This window comes from Spea bombifrons, chromosome 4 (genome assembly GCF_027358695.1).
Source record: "Spea bombifrons isolate aSpeBom1 chromosome 4, aSpeBom1.2.pri, whole genome shotgun sequence".
NCBI lineage: Eukaryota > Metazoa > Chordata > Amphibia > Anura > Pelobatidae > Spea > Spea bombifrons.
This window is the reverse complement of record NC_071090.1, coordinates 62,368,853-62,381,294: the sequence shown is the minus strand read 5'-3', so window position 1 is coordinate 62,381,294 and position 12,442 is coordinate 62,368,853. Positions and strand designations below refer to the sequence as shown.

Sequence of the window (12,442 nt, the reverse complement as noted above, 5' to 3'; positions counted from 1 at the left end):
AGACATCATCTATAAATCTATTTGCGCCAGTATTTGGTGCATATAAGTTAATTAGAGTATGTAATTGATCATCTATCTTACAAACAATAATTAAATATCTAGCGTCGGGGTCGATGTCTTGATATATTATTTCAAATTTAATGTTAATAGAGATCGTGATAGCGACACCTCTCTTTTTTTTGTATTGTAAGGAAGAGGCAATAACTTTAGAAATATATTTACTCTTAAGAGGAACATCTCGCGAACTAAGCCAATGTGTTTCTTGTAAAAAGCCTACATCAATTTTTTCTTTCTTTAATACTTTCAATAGTGAGGATCTTTTTTGAGGACTGTTCAATCCTTGAGTGTTTAGCGAAATAAAGCGTACCATCTATTTTGTTTTAAACACATATACCCTCGGCTCAAAAAAGAATTTAAAACAAACAAAAACAGAATAGGAATAGAAAAAGAATTAAAAGGAAAAAAGGAAAGAAACATCCTTTTTCCAGGACCAACCAATTCCAAGAATTGGTAGGCCTGAACTGGTCCTTCCCATCTACCTGGACCACACAACCTGTGCCTCATATTGTGAGTTAACACTAATGAGGTAAACAAAACAGCGAGGGCCCCTCTATGGAGTTCGGGGGATTGTTAATACAAATTAATACTTAGAAATATGCAATTAACGGAAGAAGGAAGTAAAGGAGGAGAGATAGAAGAGGAGAAGAAAAAGTACATGCCCTAAAGAATTGTTTCGTCATATATTGGTTCTGTTAACAGGCATATTCCAACCGGATCGGGGTATAAAGATGACATGGCAATTTCAATGTATATAACTATATAAACACAGTAATAATAAAATGCCTGTCTTAATACTTCTATTGTTCAATAATACATACTTTGACCAAGTACATCATGATATAATGATAATGGTGTAAACTTTATACCTTCATAAATTCTTAATACGGTCCATCAAAGAAAATACTTAAAATATGTGCTATATTAATACCTCCAATTATTATCCATACCAAAATTATAAAATGATTTATCTCATCTCGATCCCAATATTTAATTATTGCATCTTACGAAATTGTAATCTTATAACACGAGAGGGAAAAGAAAAAAAAAAAAAAAAAAAAAAAAAAAAAAAAAAAAATGTTTCTAAGAAAGTTTGTGCAGAATTTCATATAATTCGTTATCATGATGTTAAAATTGCATTGTATATTATATTAATTATCCTAATTCTTAGCCATAGCATATTCATAAGGTGCAATTTCCTAGTTCAGTCTTAAATCAATAATAAATGCTACAAATGAGGCGGTAAAAATGCATGTCCTAAAAATCGTTTCGCCATATATTGGTTCTGTTAGCAGACCTATTCCAACCAAATCGTAATTATAAAGATGACATGGCAATTTCTGTGTATATATCTATATAAACACAGTAATAATATTAAGGCGAATAAAGTGCATATCATAATATTTCTATTCTTCCAAAATAAATACTCTAATCAAATACATCCTGATGTAATAAAAAAAGTGTAAACTTTCTACCTCCATGAATTCTTAATAAATACTTGAATATTATAAATATAGATAAAATCTTTACAAAAAAATTAGAGCGCATATATCCGAGCAACAACCTGAGTTGAATGCAAATTTGATAGTATCTGATGTGTCTCCACTAGATTGATTTATTTTAAATATATACGAGTTTATTTAAACTTATCAGCATTTACAATGCTAATATGCAGTCCTCATTCGGATGTTAATTATCCTGACTGGATTATTAGAAGAGATTTATCATATCACCATAAATAATTAAGTAATTAAAGTGATACGCTCAAGTAGGATATATTCACTATGTGAAGGATAGATTCAACTATCGAGTTTTAAGTGCTAGTGTGCAAATCCATTTAACTTCAAAAATTTGTATTAGGAAGGTTAAAAGTGCCTTTACCATACTACCTTTCATAAATAGAATACAGTTTTAATAATATATAAAGTGCATCATATTTAGATAAAGTGCTATTAAAGTGCCTACCCTCCAATAAATTATATTCCCTTTATATAAAATAAATTCATAAAATAATTTAAAAAAAAAAAAAAAAAAAAAAAAAAATTAAAGACGAATAAACGATTACCCTCAACACATCTTTAACTGCATTTAACTGCGTTCGTAAATTGTTAAATTAATGGTCGTTGGGGTTCTAGTTATAAAAATGCTGTTTAAATTCTGAAACCGTATCATCCCACATTATCCTAACAGTTCCAATATCTTATAAAACTATAAAAAAAATAATTCTTCTCCAATAGCCTTAAGATGACAAATTCCTACAGAACAGCGAGTGTAGTTAATGTAGGCCACAATCTGTTCCAAAACTATACACATAGGCTGCGTAGCCAAGAACAACATAGATAAATGCCGCACAGCATTTCTGTTTCAGAGAGGACAATGGGATCGTGACTGGCTTTAGCAGATGTAAGAAAATGCATTTTATAGTTGTGAATTCACATAGACTACTGAAATTACACACGTCAATGCCATTTCCATAAGGCAAGTGATTCTGGCTCATGCTAGTAGGCAGAGCACATCTGTTGTTCTGTGGCTGGCATTTTCCTGGGCTGCCACAATGAATTTTCATCACTGTATACATATTCTACCTACTGTATTATGCAGCATGAGGACAAGGGAATCAAATAGTCACATTTCAGAGAGTGGTTAAAAATGAAAACCAGTGTGGCGAACAACTAAGAGCATAGAGGATACTAGAGAGACAAACACAAGGAATGTTCAGGAGCCATTTAACTTCTACAGGGCCCTTGTGGCTAGACTCAGTTGCTTGATTACCACAAAAATATATAGTAAAACATATAATAATATAACACTCCTGATCAATATTGGTACACGGTTCAGGCTTAACGAGTATAAAGTCCCATATAAGAAAAACCTATAAAAAATTGTATCCAACTAAAAAAGACTTTGTAGCAATTGTCCTGCAACATGAATTTGTATCAACAGTGTTTTAGCACTGAATACTTCAAAACATTGTGCTGATAGTAAAATATCTGTAGAAAGATGTCCTCAAACATTCAGTATGGTATGGATCCCTTGGGGTAGGCAGTAAGCACTATGTCTTTATAGAATTACTGGCCGGTGCCTTATTTGGTAAAACAGATGCTCATTTTCTTAACGGATCATAAAAAGATGGTACACTGTACCGCTCACCATCTGATGTTAGACCGGATTATTGACGCTAGCAGATCTTTTCCAGTACAACGCTCCAACTGGGAGATATGGCTCTGGATGGAAGGTAGCCTCTCACACAGGCGAGCGCACTGGCAATCACCGGCGTCTGATGTGATTATATCCGTCAGTTGTTAACTGTGTGTAGGACGTTCCGGCCGAAATCGCAAACACAGACCAACTCAGTGATGGTATTCGCTGGGTGTTCGCATGGATTCCACAGTCAATCAGCATACAGGCAAAAAGTGCAAATAGTGCCTCCCAAACTTCCACAACTGCCGCCGGCTTACGGCCAGTACCTGAACAGTGTCCAATATAGTAGTGTGTTTAAATACAAGGCAAGCGCGTTTCGGGGTATAGTAGCTATTAGAGCAGTCCCCTTCCTCAGTAGCTGTCACAGCTGTTTTTTTAGACTGACAGTTGTGATTTTATTAAAAGTGGTTTTTATACTGTCACATATATTTCTAGATTTTTCTTATTTCCCTAAACTGCTATTTCCAAACGTCATTGTGGTTTACTGAGGACTGATACAATTGTTTAAGTATTTTTCCATACGTAGATTCCACTTGAGGTATAGGTGGTGTTCCAGTTAACCTTGTAATCTTGATCGTGAGCTGCACTGTGTTGTGTGTTTTTAACTTCTACAGGGGTCAGAGCCTTAGAGCTGGCGCAACACTAGAGACAGGAAATGAGTGCAGGATTATGGGGATGGGTCACGTTACTCACTATAAATGAGGCATGCAAAAAAATAGCAGTTTGAGGAATTATACAGAAGTGGGGAAAAAGGGATATTTACTTATAATACAAGTAAGCTATGCGATTGTCTCAGATATACAGTTTTTTCCAATGGCCGTCTTGGACTTGAATAAATGGCTGTTTCGATTTCTGTGATCTGTGTACACACACACACACAGCCGGCCTTAGGGGTTTGCGACCTGTGCGGCCGCACAGGGCGCCATGGCAACAGGGGCGCCTGCCCGGGACTTAAATTAAAACATCGGGATTTTTTTTTGTTGTGTTTTTTTTTACTTTATTTAACACGGAGGATGTTAAATAAAGTTAAAACAAAAAAACCCCGGTGTTTTAATTTAAGTCCCGGGCAGGGGCGCCAAGCAGCCGCTCAGCGCCCCTCAGCGCCCCTCAGCGCCCCTCACTCTCCGTCGCGGTGCCGGCGTTTCATGCTGAGCGCCGGAATTATTCTGGCGCTCAGCTGTGAAATGCGCACCACGGCAGAGTGGGAAGACGGACGCCTCCCGCTCCCACAGCAGGACTCCAGCAACAAGGTAAGTAAGGATAGGGAGAGGGGGTAGATAATGAGAAGAGGCAGGGGGGGTAGATAATTAGAAGGGACAGGGGGGTAGATAGTGAGAAGGGGCGGGGGGGGGGGCAGTGAGAAGGGGTGAGGGGGTAGATAGTGAGAAGGAGCAGGGGGGGTAGATACAATTTCCCTACTTCAATGAAATATATAAAAAAATACATTTAATAACCTATACAGGATGACAAACCCAGCCTTGAAACATGTTACAAAGCCTTATGTTTTCTCTCTAATAATCGATTCACTTATTTTGTTTTGAAGAAATTGCAAGCGAGATTGATTAAGGTGACCAATATCTCTAGCAATACTACTTTGTATATTAAAATGTATTTAAACCAATCAAGATTTTATGGAAACAAAACTGCTGTCAGTACTGAAACAGACATAAATCCGATAATATAACTCTGCCTTTAATTTACAGTCTAAATATAAAATATAAGTAATTACAATAATGGCAACATATTTTATGCCTATGCAATTATTTCTACAATCATTTTATGAATGTATCACTTAAATATGACAGATATGTTAACTAAATAAATATTCCCTAAATGGGCAATAAACTTAATGTTGATATATATCCTGTAGCATTAACGCAGGAGGAAGTCATATAGGAATGCATATGCTTTAACTGTAATATGAGGGAATTTGATTACAAGATGTGATATTTCTGTAGACTCACACGGATTGGAGAACATATTGTATGTAGATTTTATTGCTGTACTATTCTACTCTCCATTATGCTGGATTTTTCTCATTGCATCATGGAGTTGATAATACTTAAAGCAGAGTTAATACATCAGATACAAAATAAACAGATTTCCCTTTATTTCTCATAATTCCTAAGGAAAGATTACATTGGGATGTTAATACACTGCAAGATAAGGATTACTATTTGTACTGTTATGATTATTATGATTATTATTATTATTATATTTATATAGCAGCAAGAATTTACATAATGCTTCTTATGGGGGTATGAAAAAACTAGAATTGATGGGCTAATACAAACTGATATATTAGGCAAAGAGGGCCCTGCTCGCAAGCTATTTTACAAGTAGTGTAATATATGTGGATCCCTTCTATAGACAAGGTCATATGATGCAAGTCACCAGACTTTACTCTGAATGCATACTGGGACCTTAAACTGGGCTGTGCATAGAGACTAAAATTTCCATTTTGCAGTGACCCTCAAATTTCTTGACACTAATATAAAACTACTGCTTTATACCAGAATGCTCACTATTTTGGTGTATTCACTCTATTGTAACAGTCCAGAGGTGTTGCAGTGATACTGAAAGTCTTTTGTGGTTATTTTCTTGTTGTTTCTGTTGTTTCCTTTGTACATTTTATTTGCTTTCCCAGCAATATATATTTTACAATGCAATAAGTGCTTTTGTAGAATCCGATGAATGTGACTTATCTTATGTTAATGTTGTATTACTAAACTAAACTGAACCAAATGAGATATATATATATATTCAAAAGTTTGGGGTCACTTAGCTGTCATGGAAAACATAATTGCAAAATAGTGCAAAATAATTGCATAAACATAATTGCAAAATAGTTTTCGGATGATCAGTTAGCCTTCTAAACTTAAACACAACCTGCCATTGGAACACAGGAGTGATGGGAGTGATGATGGACCTTCTGTACATCTATGAAGATATTCCATTAAAAATAAGCCGTTTCCAGCTACAATTTTGTATGATGCAACTTATAAGCAAGAATCACCTGACTGCAGAAGCAGGCTTGTATGACCCTACTAATGCACCTGCCAATTAGACTTAACAGTACAACATATATATATATATATATATATATATATATATATATACATACATATATATATATATATATATATATATAATTATTGCAATGTCTGTACCAGGGGGTGGGTCACATAATTATTTATGTCTTAGGGACAACATGTTTGGTAGATTTACGCCATTCTTATGCATATATTATATGTTCTAGGCAATGTTTCTTACTTTTCGTCTGACATTTTGTATGAATGGTAATGGTACGCTATAGTGTTTTGTCATAATTTAGCAATTGGGCTAAAAGGTCTACTGCTAAACATCTAGTGGGATTTTGTGATGTTTATTCTTAATTGTGGTATTTGTTATTTTAATGATATTGTTATTAATAATATTTTAACTTTTAGGAGGCATCATTGACAAAGACCTTCGCCGCTACCTCAATTTACGGTTTCAGAAAGGGTCAGTGGATCATGAACTGCAGCAGATTATACGAGACAACCTCTACCTCCGTACAGTGCCATGTAAGTCCATCCTTTTTTCATTCTTTTCCAAACATGAGCTGTCAGTTATGGCGATGATATGTGGTGTGAACATAGACCAGCACCCTAGGTAAATATGAGTAAATATGAGCAAAGAAGGCTGTGAAAAACTGCCTTTATTGTTTAGCCTTGTGATCATTTATTCCAAAAATACTGTATATATATATATATATAAATATATATATATATATATATATATATATATAATGCTACTTACATTAGAGATGCCTATTTTTATTAAGCCTGTGTAAAATATAATGTCAATAGGCTGGTTCTTCTTTTGCTGATGGGTAACGTTTTTGGCCTAATATTCACTATTTTGTCTGTATTATGATATCTTACTTTGTACCACAAGCCTCTTTTTTCACTTTAATTATTATAGTTCTTCTTTTGCTTAAGTAACTTGCCTTTTCCATTGTGGCTACCAATTCAATATGTCATTTTTATGCCATCCCATTTGTCTGTCTTGTTTAAGACTTGATGTCATTAAATCATAGCAAGCATTCATTTCTTCTGGATACATTATGTTCCCACTGATACATCATTTAACTGGCTGCCATTGGCTGCGAAATTAAAGACACATGGATATATTACCCGTGCTTTTCAAACGCTTATTTTAATCTGGCTGTAATATTGCTAGCATTCAGTAATGTTCATCCGATGTCCTCATAAGCACTGGTTTCCTTTTTACAACCCAGCTACACATACAGTTACACATATATTATACCTGTTGCTTTATATTGATTTATTATTAAATGGACAAGTAAATATTTAATCTTAGTTTGTATTGATTGTTTTGTTGGTGTAATGCCATTTAACCATTGTGAGCTATTGTGATATTTTTCATTATAGATACCTAATGATGGTGTGAGAAATTAGTATTTTAGCAACAATGTTTTACTAAATGTTAAAATATTTTAGTAAGAGAACAGCAATTCATCTTCCCTTACATTGTGTTTAATGATTCCAGTATCCTATCCTGTGGGCTAATGCAATTTCAGTAAATTGTTTTACACTATATGTCTTCTATAGTGACATCTGAATTGTTTTTCCTAATGCATATGTTTTGTATTTTTAAATGTTATATGGGTGGTTCTAGCCCCATGTCATCCAGGGCCGGATTAAGACATTGTAGGCCCTAATGTTGGGCTACAGATAATGTGAGGTCCCCAGTAATATCGGATTGGGCATAATTCGCTTGACAAATGTTCATTTTAATATACCTACTACGTCTTTATATTTTCTCAATTTAAGAGATATATAGTTATGTGCAATGTGACTGTCATCTATTATTGTTGTTATTGTTATTTGTTGACTCCACCCATTGCTACGTCTATGGTCACCAAAGAGATGAATAACTGCTAGTGTCAAGTGACTTTTGCACGTCTGGTGGAGACTGAGCCTGCGCTTCCTGTCTTGGATGTTGGGGGCACATATGCGCTGATACGCATAGTTCACGCTGTGTACCGCTATGGGCGGAGCATCCGGAAATATATTTGTATATTTGGCCCGCTTCCCAGAGTCCCCACCCCACTGCAAAAAAAATACCGGCTTTTGTATTGCCGATTTGCCGGAATTCATTCATTGTGCCAGCATCAAGGAAGTAAGTGTAACGCATGATCTATATATATATTTTGTATGGACGGCAACTAGGGTGACCACATTTTATTTCTGCCATTCAGGGACATACTATGAAGTGCATGAGATCACACATACAGGTGTGTGTATATATATATATATATATATATATATATATATATGCGTTAGACATGCATTTTTAACTACATAATATGTCCTTATTTCTTTGCCATACCAATACTTATGGCAAAAGGTCAGGGTTTAATTTACGAGGCCATCTTTAATGCTTGGCAACATCTTGCAGCGGCATATTCTTCAGTGCTGTACAATGGGCATGTAACATTGTGCTAGCAGCAAGTATGACTGGCTGGTGGGGACCACTGGGGGAACAGTAGTGAATACTTGCCCAGGGCCTAATGAACACCAAACACAGCCCTTTTCGTTAGGAGAAATCTAAAGCTAGAAAGATCCTCTCATTTCTTTTTCCTCTAGGCTTTGCAAATAAGAATACATTAAAATACAGTATTGTTATTCTATTTGAGGTTATAGTGTTTCACACTTTTATGAAACAGGGAAAATAAAACTCAAGCCCTTTGGCGAGAAATCACTTGGCTAAGTATGAAACAACCGAATTGGAACAATCGAAAGCAATTATAAGAAACAACATAAAATGATGTACACCTTTCCTGTCGTACCAATACCAGAAAGACACATAGTTTATTATATCAACATATTAACCAGTAACTAAAGTTTCTGACATTATTAACACTTTAGATCTCAGTGTTCTACTCTAGTGCATGTATTACATTATACGTAGTTTACATTTATAGAACAAATTAAAATACAAGAATATAATACTGCATAATAATTATAATAATACAGTCTATTATATAATAAGTGAAACTAACAGCGTACTACATGTATGTTTTGTGTATGTCTTTTAGATAATCCTTTCGGTTTTCATAACCCTGTACAGATTGATGTGTGTGTGGGGGGGGGAGTTATTTGTTATTATATTGTTTCTTTCACTGAATTTAAAAAGCCTGACTTTACATACCGATAGAGGGCTTTATTCCGCAAAGAGTCTTGTTTAATACTACCGGTTCATTACGGCTTCTGAATATATTCTAGAACAAAAAACAAATTAGTAAGTGGACATAACTAAAAAGATGAATTATAGGTACTGTTGGCATTGTTACTAAATGTGCTCTGTAAGCGCCATAGACAGTTAATTTAACTTGAAATGTACTTTGAATGTATGCTTGTGAATCCCTTCTAGAGTGTAAGCTTGCAAGCCGAGCAGGACCCTCTTTACCAAATGTATCTAGTTGTGTCATACCCGTTGAATGTATGTACCATAAGAAGCACTGCGTGATTTGTTGACACTATATAAATAAAAAATAAATATAATATAAATATAATATATATTGTGATGTTGTGAAGCTATATATGTTGCCATCTTTGGACATGTAACACTGTTATAGATGTAGTTACAACGTTTCCCTCGTATGATGGTTTTTGTATAACTCTATTCATCAGATATACAGAGCTCTGATTGTGGTCGTCTTAACTAGAACATAGTGGAAGGTTGAGTTATTTTTAAATTTAGGTATGTATATGCTTGTAGACCCATAGCATATCTTAAGTGTGTTGTGCTTGTTTCTGTTAGCACTTCTAACAATGCTTTAGTTAAGATAGCATGTATATTAACTTAAAATGTTTTACTCTAGTAGCAATCTCTATCAGTGCTTTTCCCAAAACCATTGTAAACATTAATTTAAACTTTGTATGTAAATTAACCACAAATGCATTAATCCCAAATATGTAGAGCGTTGGCGTTTTATATAGATGTCCATATAGCTTGCTTTGTGGACAGAGCATAACGGCTAAAAGCTGTGACACAGAGTTAAATGAAAATATATTATTCCATGCCTAACCACAATGGAAAGTGTATGCTTTCAATTTATCAGCAAGTACAAAAGCTTTGACCCATACAGCAGAACAAGGGTAGGGATGGATAAAGCGCAGCGCTTTAAACAGTCTAGACCATACTTTTTCTGTATGTGTTTAGCAGGCGAGAGACATTATGCACCCTTGAACATGGGTACTTTGACATTGCAATGATGGACAAAATATGGCTGAGCTTAATGAGTAGCTGTATTATTGAGCTGGTCACGGTTTGATGCTCTGTAATACCTAAGATGTTTTCAGCGATTAAGTAGAGTAGGCATTATTCAAGAAATGAAAACGATCATTTAGTCTCTTGTTCTGATAAAGTGCAGATTTTATTCAGTCTATCATCGGCTGATTTTAGTTTTCAGATAATATTGGTATGATCTGGAAAAGTAAAGTTGCCATTTTTCTTGTTTTGTACTTTTAATTATAAAATAAAATGAAAAACAATAAATCTAAAAAAGGGTTGTTTTTTTTTTGCATTAACACAGAAAACAATTTTCTCCTAGTGAAGTAATCTGTTTCACAAAACTAAAATTCCAGGGATGAAAGGTGGCTTAATCATTTTCATGGAATAGATGCATCATTATAATACATCACTTTTCAGTCACTGTAATAAGTCTCATTTCAAGTTGTAATATGATTTTCTCATATATTTTATATTTTTTTATATGCTGAGAAAGCTTTAAAAATTACAACTAACAAAGGAAGACCATCTTGTGTGTTTAATTAGGACAATGCAGCAGTAAAGTCACTAGACAGTGATAAATAGAACACTATATAGTGTCATTTATCTACTGTATACATCTATCTGTATATATTGCTCTTATGCTCCAACATCATGAGATGCAAGAACAGAAAATTGTATATTTTTGTAAAAAATATTTAAAAAAAGCATTAAATTAATTATGAAATCTTAATTTAAGGCTGCTATGGTTAATATAAACTGTATGATTTGAGTAGAATGAGTAGAATGTGGGAGCAGCAATTGACTAAATCACTGCCTTTGTTGAATACAGTTAGTCATGGGGGACTGAGAAGAGGGATGGGGGGGTTGCCCCATGGGCTGTACTGATTTGTAGATTACAGACCAGTGTCAGAATTTGGTTTTTTTTTGTGGCTTTTCAATCGTACACAGAGACACGGTGGTAAAATGGGCTTTATGCAGCATTTATACTATAACTAGATACTGTTTATACCCCTTCTGGATTTTCTATACAATCCATTTTGGCAGCTGTGTGGTGGACAGGTTTACATAGAGAACATAGTCACTGCCGATTGTATTTTTGGACTATTTGCATTGGCTTGAATGATGCCAGCCCTCCTTGGAATTAGTAGACACACATGGTGAGTGATGCCAGCCCTCCCTTGGAATTAGTAGACACACATGGTGAATGATGCCAGCCCTCCTTGGAATTAGTAGACGCATATGGTAATGCTCTTCGTGTCTTCCTGTGATTGATGGAGTTGGTCCAATTACTAGTCTTGAAGGTTGAGGAGACTGATACAGTGTCTGCTTACAATGAAATGACGTCGCCAGCTCATCTCTGCTTTAGCTGTTGGTGTCTCCTGTGTTGTTAGTTCTGTTCATCCATGTGGAACCACAGAAAAATCATCAGTGTCTGATTGTTTGAAGGCAGACAGCTGTTTTTAGAGTGAACATAATTTGCTTTTTGTATTTTCATTTTTTTTTTACTGGAAACGGCTTTATATTAGCATGGAAAGAGAAGTAGACCCTGAAATTGTTGTACAGTACATACTTAATTGCCTTTGCTTGCAGCAAGAACAGAATCTAATAATGAAGAATTTAAATATGCCTCTCACACTTTTGGAACACACGAATACATGCCCTCATTAGTGATGTATGTTCATGATGACATCATTAACATCTGGGCAACATTGGTTATAGAAGAAATAACATAGCGTGAATAAGTTTACAGCAGTAGAGAAGCACGTCGTTTGTGTTTTTTTCTTTTGAATATGGTGCATTGAAAAATGATATGTGCTCAGTAACTGTACATGGTCCTATTCAAAATAACATAAAGATGCATTATAACTTTTTATTCACA

At 34.8% G+C, this 12,442-nt stretch overlaps 1 protein-coding gene across 4 annotated transcripts in view; it reads left to right on the top strand.

Annotated features, from left to right (window-relative positions):
* MAGI2 (membrane associated guanylate kinase, WW and PDZ domain containing 2) overlaps positions 1-12,442 on the top strand; it is a 401,461-nt gene that overhangs the window by 86,091 nt on the left and 302,928 nt on the right. For all 4 annotated transcript variants that reach the window (XM_053465469.1, XM_053465466.1, XM_053465471.1 and 1 more), the window contains exon 2: positions 6,708-6,824. In XM_053465469.1, coding sequence (XP_053321444.1) covers positions 6,708-6,824 — 117 coding nt within the window. The remainder of the gene's footprint in view (positions 1-6,707; positions 6,825-12,442) is intronic.